Raw genomic sequence first — 23,822 nt, 5'->3', positions numbered from 1 at the left:
TATATAGTGTTACAATAAAACATATATATCTCGTGACATCTAAGAACCACCAATCTAATTACAGTGGATTAGAATACAACCATAGTTCCTTAACTGAAACTACAAAACCTTGGGAAAAACCACCATGGGCCATAAAGCTACTTTTAGCAAAACCATGTGCAAAAAACTGCCAAAAACATATGCAAAATTTGTCTATTTTTTTATTCTCAAGGGTGTTTGATCTAAACCCCCATGTAGGGGGGATTTTTCCTCTTTGCAACCCCCTTCAACAGGGGGAGCTACCGCCCCCATGTTACGCATTGCGCATTTTACAATGTGTGGGGATAGTCATGCAAAGAATATAACACAATACCCAACAAAAGGACTTCCCATGAAACACTTGATTGTAAATGGATTTTGCACTCCCTAACATGAGCTTCTATTGTTTATTTTATGGTATTGGAGAGTGTCCTCTCCAACCTATTCCAAGACCCTAAAATCCTAGGCTAATGTTGGCATGCTACCAAGAAACTAGCAATATGCCCGAAGAATTTTATTAATGTTTCTTTTAGTGGTTGTTACTTACTTAGAAAAGGATAGTGTCATGCAACTTAACCATGTTATGACTCATATGTTCGTAGTAACATAATTTAAGGAATGAAAACAATGCAAACATTTTAACTCATTCAATTTTATCTAAAGCAAGGAAGGGTACTCTCCTTTTATTTTCTTGTCAAGCAAAAATAAAAAAGAGCATGCACGATTTTGTATTCTTTGATGCACAAATCTAATGAATGCACAACCAATCTAGATGCAAATATTCCAATGATGCAAAAAAATTAATGATTTCTTTTGCTTCTTTTTCAATAACTAAAAGAAAATATGTTTGTAGGAAATGCTAAAATTTTCTATTTGTTAACTATGCAAGTAAACAAAATTTAGACAACATTCAAGCAAGAAAAACAATCCAAAAAATTGTAGCACAATGACAAAGTTTTAAAAAAATAGCTTTTCAAAATGTGCACATAAGTTCAAACTCAATGAATCCAAAAAGGGAAAACATAAAGAGACCTAAAAAGTAAAAGAGATCTGAAAAGAAAAGCTGCTTAAAGAGTAATGGGATTTCTCAAAAAAGGTAAAATACAAGATTGTTTCACAACAACATCAACTAAAGCCAAAAAATAAAGCAATCAACAATTCATAAAACATAAAATGAACTCATGTGTTTTCAAACAAATATTTGAAAGCAAAGGAATAGAATATGTAGTGGGACAATCATAGCATATCAAAACCCAGGTAGGGGAAGGTTAACAAAAGAACATAATCCAAACAACAATCTTTAGGAAGGAACAAATCCTAAAACAAAAACCTACACGGGAGTTCATGTATGGGCAACGTGCCATAGAGAGACCTCTAGAAGGTGATCACGATTACAAGAACTGGTACCCCACAATTGGTGACGATGGTGTGAGAACACAACTCGCGACCTTGTGACAATATAGGAAACGTTTAGACTTCAAATGTGAGACTATTAACCTAGACAATAGAAACAACATGATAAATGAGGTACATAAACTCAAGGAAAAACCAAGACTAGGGTAATGAGCTCTTAAATAAAGGAAAATGAGTTTCTTTCCCTAGTGGAGTCACAAATTATGCTAATGGAAAAATCTTCCTACAGACAAGAGAACCTTCCCTCAGGTTTTTTTCTGAACTTAAGGTACACAGAGGTTTGATTATTAGCATGGAGGTCTCCTATATTTAAAGCAACAATCATTCAAATGCATGAAAGAAGTAGAGAATATTAGGGAGTGCACCTTTTTATTGTCATTTGTTCTAATGTGTCCCGACTTGAAGCAACTCTCAATATCTAAGCTTTGGTTCATCTAACTCATTTCCTACACACAAAATGATAAAGATGATTCTCCAAACTTCCTTTGAACAACAAATTGTTCGCTAAATAAATCTAATCTATGCAATAATATCTGATAAATGAAAATAACATAGAATGATGAGGGAGAAATCATACATATCCAATAATTATAGTGATTATAAAGATGATAACAATACAATAAATCTCTTTATACCTTAATGTGATTGAAGTTCTCTCTAATTCCTTATCCTGATCCTTTACTTGAGCCTTTGTATAAATCATACAACATAAAATCTATCTTTTTCTTCCTCCCTTTTCCCTTGGTATGTCCTTCATTATATAGATGGAGGAGGGTCTATTTTGGGATGAATGGATGAGCTTGAAGGCTTGAGTGAATTGGACAAAGTTGGAGTGGAAGACTAATTCATGGTGATGAGCATGAGGCATGATTCTTATCCCACATAGATTCTCCTCGAGATTATCAATTATGAAGGTTGAGAGGGTAGTCATGGTCCAATAGTGGTCCAACTTGCGATCATTGGATGCTGCGAGTGGTGTAGCCTGTGATTGGTTGCATTCTACTATGTAGGATGGGCACAATTGTGCTAAAAAATCAATTAACAAGGGAAAAATATGTGGTTTTGATGGGCCTCCCAAATAGGTAAAACATAAGACCCATCTAACCACTCCTAGGCACATAAATGCTACATTAAACCTTCCTTTTTGCACTTAATAACACTTTCCTAGCTTAATGAGTTCTTAAGAGAGTCAAAGATATTTTTAATACTTTATATGCCTAACATGACTATTGTGTATGATATTAAAGGGATTTTGCACAAATTTTGAGGAGATCTAGCCAAAGATATTCGTGGGGCCTACTCCTTGATACAAAATATTCCAATTCAACTAGATGAGGACAATAAATACTCCTTGTTGCTGCATGGAGACCTAGGAAACATTATCTAGTTTTTTATGGATTTTGGAGGGAAAGTAGTCCTCCCCTCAAGGAGGTTTCCCCTTACCCATCTTGTATAAATAGAGGGCTTGAGTAGCCCAATAGAACAAGTAGGAGTAACAAAAGAACATAGTAGAGCATTAGGAGAAGTTTAGAGTTCAAGTTTTGTAACTTTTGCCATGTACAATCAACTTTTTAGTTAATGGAAGTGATCTTTGATTTCGTCTCTTAGTCTGGATTTTTGTTAATGGTTTTGAGCTTCCTTGGGTTAGGGCCCACCCAGGTGCTTAAAATCCGTCTTGTACATTTTTTTTCATATATTTGTTTATCTTTGCAATTTATTTTTGAACATTACTTTTATGCATGGTTATTTGATAGTTTATGAGCAGTCTTTTCTTGCACATTATCTTAGTATTAGGTGATGATACTTGTAATGGTTACATTGTTCAAATAACATTCTTATTTATGCATTTGGTTCACTTTCTTTACTGTTATTTATTTGTTGTCCATCATTCATTGTTTGTTGTTTTTGCACAATCCCCTGTTTTTGCAACTACAAGAAACCGTACAACCTTGCACCTTACTAGATTAACCATGCTGCACGTTGATGTGATGCCTTGGACATGTGTACTTTATAATTTTAGATTATTTTCCTTAGCTTATTTTCCTTCCAACCCTGCATTTGGTGTATTCCCTTGCTTGTTGGACTGTCTCCTGTAATAAAACAGGGAGTCCTGTAGTAGTTTGCAACTCGCCTCTAAAACTCGCTTAGATTTACACCCAAATCATGATTTGCCTTCTTTGATGTATTACAACACCCTTGGAGCCCTGCGAATGGAATTTGGAAGTAGAAGAGACCGTGAAGATGCCTTTATTTGAATTGTTGCAATCTTTCCTGCAGAGTTAGGGTTTACTGTTTGCAAGCTTTTTTATTTTAGTAGTGTGTTTTCTTTCTTTGCAAGATAAAACATGTGTCTTTCACTTCATTGTAGATAGAATAGTTTTCCTTCCTTTATTGCAAATAACCTAGGGTTGTGTTTTGTCTTTCCTTCTGCTAGTCATTTCCTGCAATTTTAGTTTTCTTGTAGCCTAGAATAGTTAGACTGGTCTCTATGCAACTAGATTTCATCACAGTACTTCCACCTACATAAAAAGAAAATGGAAGAGATAGTGCCTGCTGCGCATATAGTGTTGACTCCTCTTAAGTTTGTGTGAACCCCATATTGACAATTAAAGCTGAGACCTTTGGGAGTTGCAAAATGGTTGCTGCAATACTGAGGGACATTAGGTGTCCCAACGTATCATATGAGTGGATCCTCAAAGGCTCATATGAGGTGGTTTTTAAGGCTATAACACCATGTCTCGTCTAATCATGAAAAAGGCATAATAGATGGGAATGGTATGAGATACGAACATGTGAGTAGGATGACGTAGTCTTATCAACCAGCTTCATACTTATCTATCTCTATTATGCATGCCACGAACGATGTGTCAACATAAATCTATGATAGTTGATAAGTGGATATGGTAGTTATGGGATTGATTTATCATAGTCCTTATTGTTTATCCCGATACACCCCATTTTTCAAGTCATTGTGTGATTGAATAATTTATTCGCTTCCTTGTTTAAATCCCTTAGGACATGAAAACGACTAATTGATGCAGGTGATTCTTTTGCTTGTATTATTCTTTCCAACATAGAATCAAGTATGTCTGAAGACTTGAGATTTAAGATAAATGACTTGATTATTAGGGAAAAGTCAACAATCACAATCATATTAGCAACTTTGAGAGTAGTTACTAGATTTAGGCCTCGTTAGATGTCGTACCAAGGCTCTAGGAAGAAGAGTACACTTTTATTCCCTTAGGGCTATAAATAACCCCTCTTGCAACTACCACCCTTAAAACCTTTTATTTTAAGTACACACACACTTTTAAGGATTTTGTACATAATATTCTTTAAGGTCTATCTTTTTTCCTTTGTTTTTTTTTTTGTGGTTTTTTCCCTTAATCTTAGTGTAATCTTTTAAATTCAAAAGCTTTGTGTACCAATCATATTTAACCATTTCTATATACATATTTTTGACATAAGATTTTATGGATTTTGTATAATTAGTATTTGATTACAATGTTGGGTTTATCTTTCATTCTTATATCTAAAACTTGTGTTTCATCCTCTTTTATGGATTTTGTATAAATATTACATGTATACAATGTTGGGCTTAACTCTAATTCCTCTTTTTACACTTATGTTTCATTGATGGAATACATGCACATTTTCCTACTCTTCAAGATACTACTATTTATAACAGGTCTAGTTTCGACAAGTCATCTTTATAATAGGTGTTGCCATGTAGGATGGCATATGGTAGTGAAAAGATAGTGACATGGCATTAAGAGCGCACTTGCATGGCTATATTTACCTTCTAGATAAGTGCACACGTCTCATAGTGTCTCTAGTTCTATTCTTGGAGTCCACTACTCCTTAGTTCTATTTTTTGAGACTAGTTATATTTATGGAGATTAGAGTTGCATGAATGCTCTCATTTGAGTTCTCATTTATATTTGACTAATTCCATTCACGACCAACTCTACTTATGGCTCCAACACCATATTTGGCTAGCCAATTCCATTTATGACTACTTAATTGACAATAAGGGGAAATTATTTTTAGCCTTACATGTGCATGCATAAGGAACCCCAACCTAATGCGCATTACTCCTCTCACCTAAAGAATGCTATATAAATATGTACTCATGACATTCAATGTAATACAAACAATTCAACCTAGTCTCTTTGATCTATTGATCTGTCTCTAAATCTTTCAACTTGCAATTGGTAATATTACTTTTTTTTCACAACTAGATTCTTGTGCTTGTGATAAAAATCTTACACCATACACTTTATAAATTTATAACTTAATATAGTAACAACTAAATTAATCAAAAACATATTAGCCAGAAATAACTTATTCAAAATATCAAAATAAAAAAATAATTGCAAAGATATCTCCCATTCCTTACTCATTTGCAAAGATCTCTCCCATTCCTTACTCATTTGAAAAGCAATTTGTTATATATGTGTGCTTCCTTTTGTTATATATTTATGCTCAACAAATTATTCTTCTCCTGTGACAATAAATTAATGTTCTCCGCATATCCATGAGACCAATATATAACTAGTTTTGATTTACCAAAACTTTGAATACCTTTAGCATCCAAATTTAAATCTACACTGTTAAAGTTACTTGATATCTGCATGATAAGATATATTTAAAAATCTCTGCATGATGGGATATATTTAGAAGAACTTAAATCACTTAGATCAGATATATTAAAAAAACCTATAAAAAGAAAAGGAACAATATTCTTTTTTACTTTAAAGACATTAAAAAAACTCCAAATCATGAAACAATGATGTATCCAGTTAGTGACTGTGAAATGCAATCCCTTCATTATTTCCCGTATTCACAAAAATAACATCGCTCTCCCGGCACAGAAACTCTTTTTCCTTGCCGCTCCTTAAAAAGAAAAGCGAGAAATCGTGCTCTCGAGGCCGCTAAGGGTCATAACCTACCGGTGGATTTATAAGAAACATATTTTCCTGCATACGATTCAAGCATTATTCTGGTCAGATTTTGATCGGGGATTCTCGAAATTTTGACGTTTCTGGATACAAAATTGATGAATACAACAACACAAAGCTCAGCAAGCCATTGAAGTTTCGAATTTATAGATTCGTTTGGTTCGAGAAATTTTATGGGTTTTCTCCCCGATGGGCTTCATTAAAACTCACTGAAATTTCGTTTCGTTAGAACACAGAAAAACAATTATGGGTTGGTGGACGAAAAAGGAGAACTCAGAACAATCACATGCGCAGGAGGACCAAGACTCCGATGACATACACAAGGACGTCCTAGCAGCTGGACGCGTTGCTTGTTACAAGGTCCTGCCCGTTTCCCTTATTCATATATTCTTTGCTATTAGTTATCACTTTTTACCCGCCAGCTAATTAAGGGAATACTTCGGTTTTGGGTATTGACAAAATACAGTTGAAACTTCTGTCATTTTAGCCTCTTAGGGCTTTATCAATCCTCCAAATAATTGCTCTAACTCTATTTCACTGGGTTATGGTCAATAATGGAGTACTGGTTAGAAAGGATTCGTTTTATTCATAAAGGTTTGTAAACGCTGATTTGCATTTGATTGATCCCTTTGGGACCAGGCCCGGGATACGTTCTTTGCCTGTGTGGAGAAGAGCAAAAGTAAACCCACAGAAGTTGCTTCGGTAGGTCTGCTCTATCCTGCGGAATGCAAGGCTGCCAGATCTGAGTTTGTGAAGCAATGTCGACCCACATGGGTAAGGTTTTTAATTTTTTAATTATTCTTGTTATATATATTTTTTGAAATATTTCTTTGAGTGGGCAAAAATCAAGGCTTAAACATAACTGATTGCTTAGTAAGCATTCACATTCTCACTATGCTGTGGGAGGTCTGCACTGTCCGCTTATGAGCTTTGATCATTAGAGACTATCTGTTACTGTTGTGGCCTTAATGAATAGGGCCACTCTCCTATTCATCCTCCCAAAAGGATCCTAACATCGGACCATTGGATCAGGTCTAGATACCCAAGTATACTGGATGCTACATGAACTCCGAAATTGACAGTAGCCTTTGTAAGTTCCATATGCCTATCCATTCAGATTATGTCAGTTTGATTTGGTTTTAAATTAATGTCAGCCATAGAAGAAAAACGGAAATCTAATAGGGATCTCACCAATTTTTGACGAGTCTTGGTATTTCTGAAATGCTTCACAACTCACCCAGCTTCAATAAAATACCAATTAAAGATTACGGGAATGCTTTGGGTTTTGAACTTTGACCAGCGTTGCCAGGCACCAAAATTTGGAGTGTTCTAGTTTTGCCATATGATCAGAGAACTGTTAGCCGATGGAATTTCATGGGTTTCCAACTTGTCACTTGTAATATCCTTTTGGAAACATTATCCTTGGGATGTAATTCTGATATAGGGTTTTCAATAACACATGAAAGAATTGTATTTTATAACAGTGTCGCAGTACTCATCAATCTATAAAACAGGCATGTTCTTTTATTGAATGCACAAGTAGTAAAAACAAGAACTCAAACAACAGTTGATTGCACCAGGCAACACTATAAAGTAGGGCTGATTTAACGAACAAATCACAGACTTACAAAGTTCAACAGTCTCCCAGTAGGGTTATCAAAACACAGTTTTTAAGCTTGCAAACTGTAGCTGTCCCTCTTGCTGCCACAAAATCATATCAGCAAGCCTTGCTGCTGCCTTGCACCCTTATTCACCCTTGCCGCCTCAGTCTCTAGTGCAGCCAACCCCTGAATTTGCCCTTAAACCCTCGCTGTCTCCTGATCATGGCTCCTTAGGCTAGTCGCTGCCTCAGAAGAAGGCTTCTTGGCCTTTCACCGCCCCAGAAAATCAGACCTCAGCCCTCTGCTGCCTCAGGAAGACATATACCACCCCTTTGCTGCCTCAGAAAGGTGAATACCAGCCCTCCGCTGCCTTAGGAAGATATATACCAGCCCTTCGCTGCCTCAGCAAGGTAAATATCAGCCTTTCGCTGCTTCAGGAAGACAACTCCAGCCCATCCCTGCCTCAGAAAGGTAATCTTCAGCCCCCCACTGCCTCAAAAAGCCAGTCTCTAGCCCTTCGCTGCCTCAAAGGTTAGTGTCCAGCCTTTGCTGCCTCAGAAAGGTAGATACTAGTCCTCGCTGCCTTGGAAAGACAATCGTCCAGCCAGAATTCAGTCCTGTAACAAGAAAGATAGGAGGATTGGTTAGGGTGGAATCTTTCACCATCGAAACCAATTAGAGAAAAGGGATCTTAAAACCCTCCAAGAGCCTCAACCCAAATTCAAGAAGAATAACAATCCATGATTATCATAATGACTCTCCTCCCTTCCTTTTATAGATTCTCTTTGGGGCTTTTCCCTCCTAAATTCAAATTTGAGTGACTTGCAAGTTTCCCTCCATTTGCCCCAATTTAATTTTTATTATCTAATGTTACCTAAGTAACATTAAATAATAATTCCCCCTTTTTAAATGACTATAGCCTATGGGGTTAAATAGGCTACTACGTCCTTCCTTGGGCAATTAATTTGAAGAGGACATTACAGTTCCCCCCTTCTCGACATTGCTTGTCCTCAAGCAATTGCAGATTCGGGTGTTGCAAGATCTGTTCTCCTTCCCACGTGGCATCCTCCTCAGGCAAATCCTTCCACTTGATAAGATATTCTGAGATCATCTTGCCCCTCAATCTCCTCTCTCGGACAACCATGATAGCTTCCAGAATCAATACTAACTGCCCCTCCTCGTCCAAAGGGGGTAGCTCAGCTGAAGTAGTAACCTATTGACCTACTGCCTTCTTGAGGCATGATACATGGAAGACATTGTGGATTTTGCTCCCCTCCAACAACTCCAACTCATAAGCTACTTCACCAATTCATCTGATTATTTTGTAAGGCCCATAAAATCTTGATTTTAGTTTCTCTGCACCACTTTTCTTGAGTGAAGACTATCTATATGGCTGCAATCTTAGGAAAACTAAATCTCCTACCTCAAAGTTGCGCTCTACTTTGTGCCTGTTCGCATACATCTTCTGCTGTTTTTGGGCGGCCTGCGGATTCTCCTTAAGGACCTTAAGGATGTCCCAACTTTCCTGTATCCAATCTTTGGCTTTTGGAGCCTTGCTATCCCCAAATGCCAAATCGACAAATGATGGAGCATCATACCCATACAGTGCCTTGAATGGGGTCATCCCAATGGATAGATGATAAGTAGTGTTGTAGCAATGCTCCCTAAGATGTAACCATTTGATCCATACCTTCTGCTGTCCTGTCACATGGTTACGCAGAAACCCCTCAATCCATTTATTACAATCTCTGTCTGGCCATATTTGAGGGTGATAACTGGTACTAGTGGTCAATTCTCTGTCCACCAATCTAAACAACTCTTGCCAAAATGCACTGATAAACTTTCTATCCTGATCATTGACTATATTTTTAGACAACCCATGGAGTCTAAAGTTCTAAACACCTCTTTCAAGACCAATTCCGCCACTTGTGCTGCCTTATAATCTACTGAAATCGCAAAGAAATGTGCGAACTTGGTCAACCTGTCAACTATCACGTAGATGCAATACTTGCACTGTGCCTTGGGTAGACTTATGATCAAGTCCATCAATATGCTCTCCCATTTCTGTTATGGAATTGGCAAGGGCTGTAGCAGTCCTGCAGGAGGAGTATGCTTGGGCTTGTTCTGCTGACAAGTCATGCACTCCCTTATGTGCCTCAATACATCATCCTTGAGGCGTTTCCAAGAAAACCTTTCTTTGATTTTCCTGTAAGTTTTGAAGAACCCTTGGTCCCTTGCTAGTGGTGTGTCATGTGCAGTGTTCAAGATCTTCTCCTTGAGTGTGGCCCCATGGAGCAAATATAACCCGCCTTTATAGAAAAGGACCCACCCATCTACTATTTTGTACCTGTCATCTTGGATGACACTGCCTATTACCTCACAAGCAAACTTGTTTGTGGAGTATTCCACCAAGAGGTGGGCTTTCCAATCTCCTGTGATCTCCATGAGTGAACACACAACGAGTTTGCTGGAGAGTGCATCAACCGCAATGTTCTTCTTGCCTGTCGTGCACTCACTATCAAAATCATAGGCTTGAATCTTACTTATTTCTGTTGTATTTCATTCAGGTCCTTTTGTTTCAGGAAGTGCCATAAGCTGTTGTGATCTGTTTTGAACACAAACTTTCCCCTTACCAAGTACTATTTGAACTTCGTCAATGCATGCATGATGGCGAGAATCTCTTTATTGTAGATGGAATAGAGCTTCTTTGGATCTCTGAGTTTCCAGCTTTCGATGGCTATTGGGTGTTTATTCTACATCAACACAACTCCTATCCCCTCACTCGAAGCATCACATTCCAATATAAAGGCCTAGCTGATGTCAGGAAGTGCTAACATTAGGCACAAGCTCATCACCTCTTTTAACTTGTTAAATGTCTTGTCTGACTCTTCTGTCCACCTGAACACCCCTTTCTTTGTCAAGTCTGTTAATTGTGCGTCGAACTGAGAGAATCCCTTAACAAACCACCTGTAATAGCTGCAAATCCTAAAGAATCCCAACAACTCAGTAAGTTTCCTGGGCGTGGGCCAATCCAGTATGGCCTGTATCTTCTCTTGATGTACCTGTACCCCCCTCGTACTAATCACATGGCCCAAGTAAAGGACCTTGGTTATCTTGATCTCACACTTTGATGCCTTGGCATAAAGTGACTGCTCCTTCATAAAACTCAAAATCTCATCCAAATGTCTCAAATGTTCTTCCCATGTTTTGTTGTATATGAGGTCATAAAAAAATACCAATAAGAACTTCCTCAATTTCTTGTTGAAGATGTGGTTCATGCATGTTTGAAAGGTGGTCGGTGCATTAGTCAACCCAAATGAAATGACTAAGAATTCAAAATGCCCATAGTGGCACTTGAAGGCTGTTTTATGCATATCCCGCTGCTGGACTTGGGTCTGATGATAACCTAGTCGAAGATCAATCTTTGAGAAATACACGGCTCCATGCAACTTATCCAATAACTCATTGATCTTGGGGATGGGGTACCTGGTTTTGATGTTCTTCTTGTTCAAGGCTAAGTAGTTAATGCACATCCTCCAGATACCATTCTTTTCTTCACCAAAACCACTAATGATGCGAATGGATTCGAACTAGGTCTGATGTGGCCCATGACTAGTACTTCCTTGATGACCTTTTCTATCTCATCCTTGAATTTCTTTGTATAGCTGTAAGGTGTGGTGATCACTGGTTTGGCCCCTCTAGCTCTATGGTGTGTTCAAAACCCCTATCAAGAGGTCTCCCTGGGGGAATCTCTCCAAAAACTTGGTCATGCTTATTCAATAATAACTGAATATTTCCCTGATATTATTAGCTGCTATTTGACGACTTCTGACTCAGAATTAGACATTTTGTTGCGCAAGCAATATCTCCATGCTTGAATATAGTCTCCATTCTCTTAGCTAATATCATTCGAGGAGTGCCATTAGACATACCCCTCAACACTACCTTATTTCCATTTGAGGCCCTGAATTCCATCTCCATTACCTGGTAGTTCATTGAGAACTTCCCCAACGAGTATAACCATTGTACCCCCAATACAACATTGGTGTCTGCAAGATCCACTACATAGAAGTCATTGGTAAATGTGTAATTTCCAGTGTCACGTTCAAGTGTTGAATCCTCTGTGTGCATGTCATGTTGTATTCATTAGCCACCACAATGTTAAAGCCCTCAAACTCTTCTATGGGGATACCTCATTTTGCCACCAAGGTTGCATCGATGAAGTTGTGAGTTGCCCCATCATCAACCAAAGTTGTGACTCGTTGTTCTTGTATGACCCCCTTGATCCTAAAGGTGTAGTATCTAGGGACTCCTGAAGGAGTGGCGATAGTACCGCCCTTAATTCCCATACTAGGTCTCTTATCCCCTTTAGCTTCCTCATGGGATTGCTCCCCCTTTTAATTGCTAGGTTCACTGCTTGGCACTGACATTGTACTTCTTCATCGTCGCTGTCTGACATCACCTCAATATAGTGGACCTTGCCCTTGCCCAACCATCTGTAACCTAGTTCCCATGGTTCCTTGCAATTGAAGTAGAGTTTGTTCCTTCTCAACTTGCTTCGAGTCTTGTCATCCAACCCGCCCTTCCCAACCCACTCTCTTTGAAATGGCTTCTTATCTTCGTTCTTTTGAGTGATGAGTGGTTGTATGGAAATTTAGCTTTAGGTGTTACCTTCCATGTCTTGTGTCTTGCTGATGGTATCTTGATAGGTGGTGGGTTTGAAGGCCTTGACCCAACCACGCAGTGGTTCAGCGAAACTTTATGTAAAGAGCATGATCAACCTTTGTTTAGATATGTTTGTCACCATAACAACTCGCCAAAATTTTGAAATGTAGGCATTTGGTGGTCTAGTCTGCTTGAGCTGTGCTAGCTCCCTGAAGTGTCTCTCTGAATCCTTCTTGTCAAACTGGTCTATCAATCTTTGTGTGAAGTCCATGTAAGAAGTAATGCTGGAATGACCTAGGGTGACCAATTCGTGGTACCACCATTCATGAGCTTCTCCTTCCAAATGCAAAGTGACAAATTTGATGGCCTCTGCGTCCAACACTAGGTTAAGTTGGAAGTAAGTGTCTAACTTTTGTACCCAAGAGCTTGTCGAGCATTTGGATGACCCATTGAAGGAGGGAATGGACAATTTCCCAACCTTGTGCAGTAGATCATAGTTCTGCTGTGTTAATTTTAGGTATTTTCTATGCTTAGAGCAATTTATTTCAATTTTCACAGTTAGCTCCATATCTTTTCCAAATTAGCAATCACATCAGCATTAAAGTAAACTGCAGATAGAACATAAACATAAATTGCAAAAGACAAGCCAAGACAAGAGGATATAAGATGTGGCGCTAGCCAGGGACAAACCCCAATGTGGGGAAACCCTTGATCAATTCTTCTTATATGTTCTTCAATAGTTCAGCAGAGAGAGAGAGAGAGAGAGAGCTAGTACGTTTACAACAGAAGTCAACACTTTGACTTATCTAGATAAGAGCATAGATCATCTCTAAGAAGATGATACATGAGATCAGTTGAAGACATGCTACGTCAACTGATTCTCCAAGGTGACTCCTTCACCTATCGTTGTGCTGCATTTCGTCATCATGCTACACCTCACCGCGCTGCACCATGCTGCACCCATCATCACTATGCTGCATCTAATCACGCTTCATTAATCATGACTGTACCCATCACTGTACTGCATTATGTGCCATTGCTGCACCATGTTGCCATCCCGACCTATGTGTTGGTTGCACCTTGCTTGCTAGCTGTAACATTGCATGCTTGGTGTATTTGGTACTACAGATGCTTCGGCTGTTTTGGCAGTTCCCAGTAGTTTCGACAGTGCCGACAGTTCCGGCTTTTCCGACAGTTCCGGCTCTTCGGACTTTTTCGGCAGTTCCAGATTTTTTGGAAGTTCTGACTTTTCGACAGTTCCGACTTTTTTGGCTTTTTAGGTTTTTCCGGCTTTTCCAACAGTTCCGGTTTTTTCGTCAGTTCTGGATTTTCCGGTAGTTCCGGCTTTTCTGGATTTTCCAGCAGTTCTGGCTTTTCCGCCAGTTCCAGTTTTTCCGACAGTTCCAGCTTTTCTGGCAGTTCTGGCTTTTCCAGCTTTTCTGGCAGTTCTGGCTTTTCCGACAGTTTTGGCTTTTCCGGCTTTTTGAGCAACGTAGAGCTTATTCTCCCATGACTGCATTTAGATCTAGGGCATGTTATCTAGGGCAGCGTATACCCTAGGGCACTCCCTCTAGCTCTCATCTTCATCAAACCCAAAACAGGATGAAGTGAGATCACAAGAGTGAGTGTGTGTGTGTGTGAAATGACTTCAAGTATACTAAAACGTAGAGGTTGAATAGACATGACTGTTGGGCTTCTGAGCCTACATAAGTTGCTGGCCGACTTGACAATTTGTCCATAATCAAAATAAATTCATATCTTCATAAATACTTATCGGAATCGGATGATCTTTAGATCAATCCTACACCTCTTGATGAGAGGGATCCAAGAAAAATATCAGTTGCCATGAATAAGATGACCCACATGGAGTTTGGCCCTAGTTGCCAATTTTAACACTCCCTCTCAACTAGGGAGAACTCCATCCGCTGATCCATATGTCCGACTGTACTATCTCTGCCATCAGTGCCTTGCATTGCTCTGCTCTGCTTTGATCTGCTGAGCTCTGCTCTGCTCTACTCTACTTTGCTCTGCTCTGTTGAACCATGAAGAAGAAGAATTGATCAAGAATGTCTCATACCATTCTCTACTGACCCGAAGTCAGTTTCATCTGAAGAGAGTGTGTCACATCACTCTTACTGACCCGAAGTTAGTTTTATTGATCCCAGATCAATATCACAAGAGAGTGTCTCAAACCACTCATACTGATCCCAGATCAGTTTCATTGATCCCAGATCAATATCACAAGAGAGTGTCTCAAACCACTCATACTGATCCCAGATTAGTTTCATTGATCCCAGATCAATATCACAAGAGAGTGTCTCAAACCACTCATACTGATCCTAGATCAGTTTCATCGATCCTAGATCAATATCACAAGAGAGTGTCTCAAACCACTCATACTGATCCCAGATCAATGGAGGTCATCCTAGCATAGGGAGTACGGTAGATACAATGATGCGTCCATCGATAGAAGTACTATGGTCCCTATCCTCATTTCCCTGCTCATTGATTAGATGAGAGGTACTTCCCATGGGTCCCAGACTGCATGGGTAGGATGCCTCGATAGGAGAACTAATCATCCTGTCCATAGGAGAACGAATCATCCTGTCAATGGATGCCATGGAAAACGAATCATCCTGGCCCATAGGAGAATGAATCATCCTGTTCCACAGTTGCCATGGAGAACGAATCATCCTGGGTCACAGGAGAACGAATCATCCTGTTCCACAGTCGCCACGGAGAACGAATCATCTTGGCCCACAAGAGAATGAATCATCCTGTTCCACAGTCACCACGGAGAATGAATCATCCTGGCCCACAGGAGAACGAATCATCCTGTTCCACAGTCGCCACGGAGAACGAATCATCTTGGCCCACAGGAGAACGAATCATCCTGTTCCACAGTCGCCACGGAGAACGAATCATCCTGGCCCACAGGAGAACGAATCATCCTGTTCCATAGTCGCATGGAGAACGAATCATCCTGTTCATAGCGCACCACCAGGGGAGGGTGAGTCGCACTGTGGTCATATGTTGCTCCAGTAAGTACCCCAAGCCCCTAGAGCTCCCAGAGCTCAATGCATGCAACATGCAGGACCTTTATAAGGTCTCTCAATGACTCCAAGTCGTTCGGGAAAGTCACAGATTTGACCCTTCCCCGGGGCTTTGACAAAATGTCTGCGACCTGTACATCAGTCTCAATGCGATGGAGCCTCCTTCCTCATCGACTTACCATATCCCAGATAAGGCAGTATCTGATGTCTATCTGTTGGAGAAATCATCGAATACGGGATTCCTCAATAATCGAATCCCACCTCTGGTTGTCACAGAGAATCACAGTGGTATTCATCATGTGTACAAATAGCTCGGTTAAGAGCTTCTGCAACCATGTAGCTTCACACGATATCATACTTGTAGCTATGTATTTGGTCTCGGCGGTGCTTATAGCAACCAACTTCTGCCTCTTGCTCATCCATGATATTGAAGCACAATCCAAAGAGAACCAACATTGAGAAGTGCTCTAGTGATCCTCCACACTGCCTGCCCACTCAGCATTCGAATAATCATGCAGTTTCATATTTCCGGCAGTGTATCTCAATCCATGAGAGATTGTGCCCTGAAGATATCTCAAAAGATTCTTGGCACCAATCCAGTGAGGCTCAACCAAATATGAGCTCACCATGCTAATTGCAAAACATATGTCCAGACAGAAGTTCACCAAGAACATCAACGCAAATGAGTTTATGAAACTCAGAGGCATTTCCCAAATCTGGTTTGATATCACTACCATATAACTTCTGAAAGTTAAGATCCTCGAGGCAGTCACAGGCTTGCAGTTTATCATTCCACATTCAGAATCCAACTCCCTCTTACTTCTGCAAATGAGAGGGTATGCACCTGTCAGAAATAGGTCGTCCTCATAAGGTGCCAGTATGAGAGGTCTATCATCCACAACCTTCGGTAATGGTTTGGATCGGTTTCACTCCTAGTGAATCTCAGCTTCATCTGACAGCTATCAATCCTCTCATACTACGCCCAAGGAGTTTTGCTTCAAGCCATAAAGGGCTTTCTTCCACCTGCATACATGAGATTCTTGATCATCAATCTCAAACCCCTTGGGTTGTTCCAAACCTGAGTACTTGCTACATGAGGGGAATGGTCCCCTTGTAAGATTTTCCTTCGGTACATCTCGTACATGTACTTTCATGCTCTTTTTGAATTCAGGCATCCCTGTCACCATTTGACTCACAGACCTTCGGTGCTACGTGTCAATGGACATGGTCCCCAGTGGACTTCCTGCAACTTGATACAACCTTGAACTCAAAAACATCTTTGAAAATTCTATTTTCAAACATGTACCTTTCCATCGATGAGTGCCACCCTAAAACCTTTGACTTCCATTGCTGAAATGGACTCCAGGTTTTTGCGATCAGGTACATAAAAGAGATTCTGTAAATGAATCGAGTTACCCTCATTCAATTGAGGGATAACATTCCCTACACCCTTTCTGGGATAGGTGGCATTGGCTCCAAGTATAATCCCACAATTGTTTCCATCTCTACCAAATTAGAGAGTGAACCTATCTATCCGATGAAGTGCCTAGAAGCACTACAATCAATAAGCCAGATTCCCAAAGAATTCGAAGGAGAGGGCCAATATAAGATAACGCTTCTTTATCTTATTAGAAACAACATTTGATTCTTCATACTTGGGTTTCCTTGCTTTCTTTGAAGAGTCGACCATTTCCTTGATGACTTGCATTACCTGTCATTCCTTTGATCATTGAAGATGTCCCTGGAATGAGTGTTATCTTCATCAAGAGATGTGTCTCTGCCATTTGGACACTTCTTCGCATAATGGCCGAACTTATTGCAACCAAGGCATCCGCCTTTCCTTCCACCCTTAGATCCGAACTTCCCAATGAAGTGATCTTTAGGTAGGCCATCAAAAACTTCCGCTGCGCCATTCTGATAATATTCTCTGCTTCGACTTCACCCTAGGTGAATTTAAAGAGGGATGAGGTATCCATTGATCCTTTTGTCCTTTTCCAACTGTCTTTGGTGATTGCTCTTTCACTCTTGCTTGGGCATTGTCTTCACCTCAGCTCTGATACCATGTTAATTTTAGGTATGTTTTATGCTTAGAGAAATTTATTTCAATTTTTACAGTTAGCTCCATATCTTTTCCAGATAAGCAATCACATTAGCATTAAAGTAAACTGCAGATAGAACATAAACATAAATCGCAGAAGACAAGCCAAGACAAGAGGACACAAGATGTGGCGCTAGCCAGGGACAAACCCCAATGTGGGAAACATTTGATCAATTCTTCTTATATGTTCTTCAATAGTTCAGCAGAGAGAGAGAGAGATAGTATGTTTACAACAAAAGTCAACACTTTGACTTATCTAGATAAGAGCATAGATCATCTCTAAGAAGATGATACATGAGATCAGTTGAAGACATGCTGCTTCAACTGATTCTCCAAGGTGACTCCTTCACCTATCGTTGTGCTGCATTTCGTCATCATGCTACACCTCACCGCGCTGCACCATGCTGCATCCATCATCACTATGCTGCATCTAATCACCCTTCATTAATCATGACTATACCCATCACTGTACTGCATTATGTGCCATTGCTGCACCATGTTGCCATCCTGACCTATGTGTTGGTTGCACCTTGCTTGCTTGTTGTCCCTTGTTTGCTTGTTGTCCCTAACATGCTTGTTGTCCTTAGCATGCTTGTTGTCGCATGCTAGTTGTCCCTTGCTTGCTAGCTGTAATATTGCATGCTTGGTGTATTTGGTGCTACAGATGCTTCGGCTGTTCCGGCAGTTCCCGGTAGTTCCTGGCTGTTCCCGACAGTTTCGGCAGTTTCGGCTGTTCCTGGCAGTTTCGGCAATTTCGGTTGTTCCCAACAGTTTCGGCAGTTTCGACTTTTCTGGCTTTTCGGATTTTCCGACAGTTCCGATTCTTCTGGCTTTTCCGGTAGTTCCGGCTTTTCGGCAGTTCCGGCTTTTCCGACAGTTTCGACAGTTCCAGATTTTCCGGCTTTTCCGGATTTTCCAGCAGTTCCGGCTTTTCCGGTAGTTCCCGCAGTTCCAGCTTTTGCAGCAGTTCCGGCTTTTTCGACAGTTCCGGCTTTTCTGGCAGTTCCGACAGTTCCGACTTTTCTAGCTTCCGGCTTTTTCGGCTTTTTGAGCAACGTAGAGCTTATTCTCCCATGACTGCATTTAGATCTAGGGCTTGTTATCTAGAGCAGCGTATACCCTAGGGCACTCCCTCTAGCTCTCATCTTCATCAAATCCAAAATAGGATGAAGTGAGATCACAAGAGTGAGTGTGTGTGTGTGTCAAATGACTTCAAGTCCTCTTCTATTTATACTAAAACATAGAGGTTGAATAGACATGACTGTTGGGCTTCTGAGCCTACATAAGTTGCTGGCCGACTTGACAATTTGTCCATAATCAAAATAAATTCACATCTTCATAAATACTTATTGGAATCGGATGATCTTTAGATCAATCCTACACCTCTCGATGAGAGGGATCCGAGAAAAATATCAGCGGCCATAAATAAGATGACCCACATGGAGTTTGGCCCTAGTTGCCAATTTTAACATGCTGCGTGCCACTATTATGATCTTTGGGCCTATTTTTGTACTTAATGTTACTGAACTCCATAAAAGTCATAGCTGCTCGAACATCCTCTTCTAGTGACGCATACTCCCACAAATATTTCGAAAAGTCTGTTCTATTCTATAAGTTCTTTGTTTAATGCTCCCTAACCATCTAGAAACTGGGGTAGTAGAGGTCTAGGGGTCCTCCTACTGGTTTCCCATGTGTTAGTTTGTAAGGACTAGGATTATGGTTGTTGCTTCCTTCTATTAGACTCCAGCTGCCTCCATTAGATCCATTAGCACCATTGTTACCTGCATTACTCAAATTCGCCAAAACCTGGGTAAGAAGTTGGGCCATCTACTGCTGCCCTTGTGCCGTCTGTTGAGCCATCTGTTGCTACCCTCTTGTTAGCTCCCCCAAGATGTCTAAGGGTTTAATCTCTGTGGCTGCTCTTCCCTGTCTGCCATGCCTGAATTGTTGGTGCCCTTACTTTTATTCACTGTAACGTTTTCCCTATCCTTCGGGAGCATCCATAAATCATATTTTGATAGGCTGACACAATGCACAACTTTGATACCACTGTAATATCCCTTTTGGACTATGTTGCACGAAACTTCTAGGAGTCATAGCTGCTCAAACATCCTCTCCTAGTGACGCATACTCCCGCAAATATTCTGAAAAATCTGTTCCATTCTATAAGTTCTTTGTTTAATGCTCCCTAACCATCTAGAAACTGGGGTAGTAGAGGTCTAGGGGTCCTCCTACTGGTTTCCCATGTGTTAGTTTGTACAGAGATGTTTAAAGGACTAGGATTATGGTTGTTGCTTCCTTCTATTAGACTCCAGCTGCCTCCACTAGATCCATCAGCACCATTGTTACCTGCATTACTCAAATTAGCTAAAACCTGGGTAAGAAGTTGGGCCATCTATTGCTGCCCTTGTGCCATCTGTTGAGCCATCTGTTGCTACCCTCTTGCTAGCTCCCCCAAGATGTCTAAGGGGTTAATCTCTGGTGGCTGCTCTTCCCTGTCCGCCATGACTAAATTGTTGGTGCCCTTCCTTTTCTTCACTGTAATGTTTTCCCTATCCTCCGGGAGCATCCATAAATCATATTTTCACAGGCTGACACAATGCACAACTTTGATATCACTGTAATATCCCTTTTGGACTGTGTTGCACGAAATTTCTAGGAACCTGACATTTCGGGACATACCCGTACCCGTAACTCTGAAACTCGGCCGAAACTTGACTGAAACGCGACCATAATGTAATCATTGATGAGAGTTAATATAGACTTGGTTTTCCTTCTAAATTGTCATCTATGGATATTATTCCCCTTTTTTGGCAAGATAATGTGTTATTCACTTATTTATAAATTTATTTTTATATATATAACATATATGGCATTTCAGCCAACGTTTCAGCCGACGTTTCCATTTTTGGGAGGTGATGTTTCTAAATGTACCCGTTTCGGAAACTTCAAAACGTTTTGGCGCTTCGTGCAACTTAGCTTTTGGAGAGATTATCCTTGGGATGCAATTCAGAGTTAGGGTTTTCAGTAACACATGAAAGAATTGTATTTAATAATAGTGTTGCAGTATTCATCAATCTATAAAACAGAGATGATCTTATATTGAATGCACAAGTAGTAAAAACAAGAACTCAAACAACAGTTGATTCCACCAGCAGACACTATAAAGTAGGGTCGATTCAACAAACAAATCACAGATTTACAAAGATCAACAGTTTCCCAGTAGGGTTATCATAGTTTTTAAGCTTACAAACTGTAGCTGTCCCTCTTGCTGCCACAATCATATCAGCAGGCCTGGCTGCTTCTTTGCACCCTTATTCACCCTTGTTGCCTCAGTCTCTAGTGCAGCCAGTCCCCGAATTTTCTCTTAAACCCTCGCTGTCTTCTGATTGTGGCCCATTAGGCCATTCACTGCCTCAGAAGAAGGTTTTGTGCCCTTTCGCTGCCCTAGAAAATCAGACCTCAGCCCTTCCATGCCTCAGGAAGACATATACCACCCCTTCACTGCCTCAGAAAGGTGAATACCAACCCTCCGCTGCCAAAGGAAGACATATACCACCTCTTTGTTGCCTCAGAAAGGTGAATACCAGCCTTTCACTGCCTCAGAAGGGTAATCTTCAGTCCCTCACTGCCTCAAAAAGTCAGTCTCTATCCCTTTGCTGCCTCTTCACTACCTCAGAAAGGTAGATACCAGCCCTTGTTGCCTCAGAAAGATAACCCTCCAGCCAGAAGTCAGTCCTGTAGCAAGAAATATATAAGGATTGGTTAAGGTGGAATCCTTCACCACCGAAACCAATCAGAGAAAATGAGGGTCTTAAAACCCTCCCAGAGCCTCAGCCAAAATTCAAGAAGAATAACAATCCATGATGATTGTAATGACTCTCAGCCCTTCCTTTTATAGATTCTCTTTGTTGCTTTTCCCTCCTAAATTCAAATTTGACTCACTGGCAAGTTTCCCTCCATGTGCCCCAATTTATTTTTTATTATCTAGTGTTACCTAAGTAACATTAAATAATAATTTCCCCTTTTTAAATGACTATAGCCTATGTAGTTAAATAGACTACTATGTCCTTTCTTGCACAATTAATTTGAAGAGGGCATTACATCACTGCCATCGCAAACCTCAAATGTCTAATCGTTTTTACACCATTTAATAGAAGGAAAACGAAAAGTTAGCTTTGATAAAATGGAAAAAATGAAGGAAGCTTCCCAGCTGATTGAGGAAAAAATGAAGGAAGCTTCCCAGCTGATTGAGGAAAAAATGAAGGAAGAACATCTTGTGGACTTTGATGACTGCCTGTTTTCTTTAGGATCTGTCCCCTGTAAAATCCAGTAGCAGACATAGATTGCTCATTTATATGCACTGTCATATATGATTCTGTATACACTCTCTGTGTTGTCTTTTCTAAGCAGGTCAAACACTTTGATCGACAATTTTCTACCAAAAAGAGAGTGGAGCGATTATTGGAGGCAGAAGGTTCTCGAAAAGGTCCTATGTCTTTGCCCCAGCCATACACATTTCAGCAATGAGAAGGGCTGGCTTCTTACATTTTGAAGAGTTGTTGTGAGTGCAACCATTTTGTTATCTTTTTAAAGTTTACTCCAAGATGATTTTGGTTATGAATTTTGTTTGTAGTAAACTTTGTCCATGTTTGACTTATTGCACTGATACATACATTATCAGGTCAAGTACGTGCAAAGGACTGACGAGTCCCTACAATAGATTGAGCGATAAATTTTACTCATCTAGGTGTTTGACAATGCACCAAGAACAGTTCAAAATTTGTGCCTATTATGCAGCATTCTATAATGTAGTCATGTGAAGTGGAAGTGTAACAAAAGATTGTAATCAATAATTCTTGGTGCTCAGAAATAGCTGTGATGTGGTGTTTGCCATTTGATATCAATAACCATTGGTAAATTTGAATGTTCGTTGCAATTTGTCAAATGAGAAAGAGGATCATAGGTTTAGACCATAGTAGCAGAATTCTGCTGAATTAGGTGATTCTGTATGGAATATCTTCCAAAATTCCCTTAAATTTGGAGTTGATTTGTATGGAAATCCATGCAGGCCAAAACAATGTCATTTCAACTAAAAATTCAAATTTCTCCTTAGAAACTGCAAATTCAAACTGTCATAGGCATTTGCAAATATGGAGTACAATAGATTGCATTAGGGACCATATTTGATGGGAGTGTCATGTTAGAGAAGATGCACAAGATTTCCTAAAATTTTGAATAGTTGGTATGTTTTTCCATATTAGTGTAATGTATATACTATACTTACATATTTTTCTGAATTGGATTTTTCTAACGTGATTTTTTTCCAAATTGTACCAAATCCTAATTTGAATTGTATATTGTAACTATGTTTACTGTTAATTTACATAGCATATTGAAACAAGAAGATTTTTGTCCGTTTTTTCGCAATACGAGACAATCAATGCAAAGATGTTCCACAATAACCCCCAGGTTTTTACAACTTGAGAATTGATTCATCCCATTGTTATTTGTATAGTTTCTCGTGGGAATCTAATTTAATATTTTGAATTTTATTTTCTCTCATCTATTTTGATGTTATTAGGGGTCTGGATGTGTCACGTATTCAGATTCATTTAACTGTTTTTTTTGCTACAAAATCTACTCCACTCGCTTATAGTAGAGAGTAGAAGCATCTTCATTGCTATGTCTAAGGGAAATTTAAGGCTTTGAAGTTCAAAGGTATACTGGAAATCCAGTATTCGTTGGTTCTGTTGTGTAAAAAAGAAGTTTAATTTTATTTTTCCAATATGCTTCTGTTAACAAAGAGAACATGTTACAGCAAATAAAACATATACGATGTTACAAATAAAAGAGCCAAAGATACTCTGCTTCCGTATATACTTTAACAGGGGTAGCCTGCAACAACCCCCCACCGCTTCCCTGAAACTGTCAGGGAAAAAACCATATCCGCTTCCAACAGCAGAAATAGTGAGAAGCATGATATCATACATATCATGAAGCAATAAACCTC

The 23,822-nt window shown here is 39.8% G+C and overlaps 1 protein-coding gene across 1 annotated transcript; it reads left to right on the top strand.

Annotated features, from left to right (window-relative positions):
- The first annotated feature begins 6,260 nt into the window (after window positions 1-6,260).
- Window positions 6,261-22,945, top strand: LOC149263329 (Cytochrome c oxidase, subunit Vib family protein). The gene is made up of 4 exons (XM_089426123.1): window positions 6,261-6,752; window positions 7,032-7,166; window positions 22,223-22,373; window positions 22,494-22,945. The coding sequence occupies exons 1-3, from the start codon at window positions 6,639-6,641 to the stop codon at window positions 22,337-22,339; spliced, it is 366 nt and encodes a 121-aa protein (XP_089282249.1). The 5' UTR covers window positions 6,261-6,638; the 3' UTR covers window positions 22,340-22,373; window positions 22,494-22,945.
- The last annotated feature ends 877 nt before the right edge of the window (window positions 22,946-23,822 follow it).

This window comes from Pinus tabuliformis, chromosome 6 (genome assembly GCF_031772625.1).
Source record: "Pinus tabuliformis cultivar Carrire ecotype Pingquan chromosome 6, CPIR1, whole genome shotgun sequence".
NCBI lineage: Eukaryota > Viridiplantae > Streptophyta > Pinopsida > Pinales > Pinaceae > Pinus > Pinus tabuliformis.
This window is presented reverse-complemented; position numbering and strand designations above follow the sequence as displayed.

Excerpts from the sequence above, each read along its gene's own strand:
- LOC149263329 (XM_089426123.1), top strand. The coding sequence starts at position 6,639 with ATGGGTTGGTGGACGAAAAAGGAGAACTCAGAACAATCACATGCGCAG. Across the intron at positions 6,753-7,031 it reads GACGCGTTGCTTGTTACAAG|GCCCGGGATACGTTCTTTGC; the intron begins GTCCTGCCCGTT and ends CTTTGGGACCAG. Across the intron at positions 7,167-22,222 it reads AGCAATGTCGACCCACATGG|GTCAAACACTTTGATCGACA; the intron begins GTAAGGTTTTTA and ends TTTTCTAAGCAG.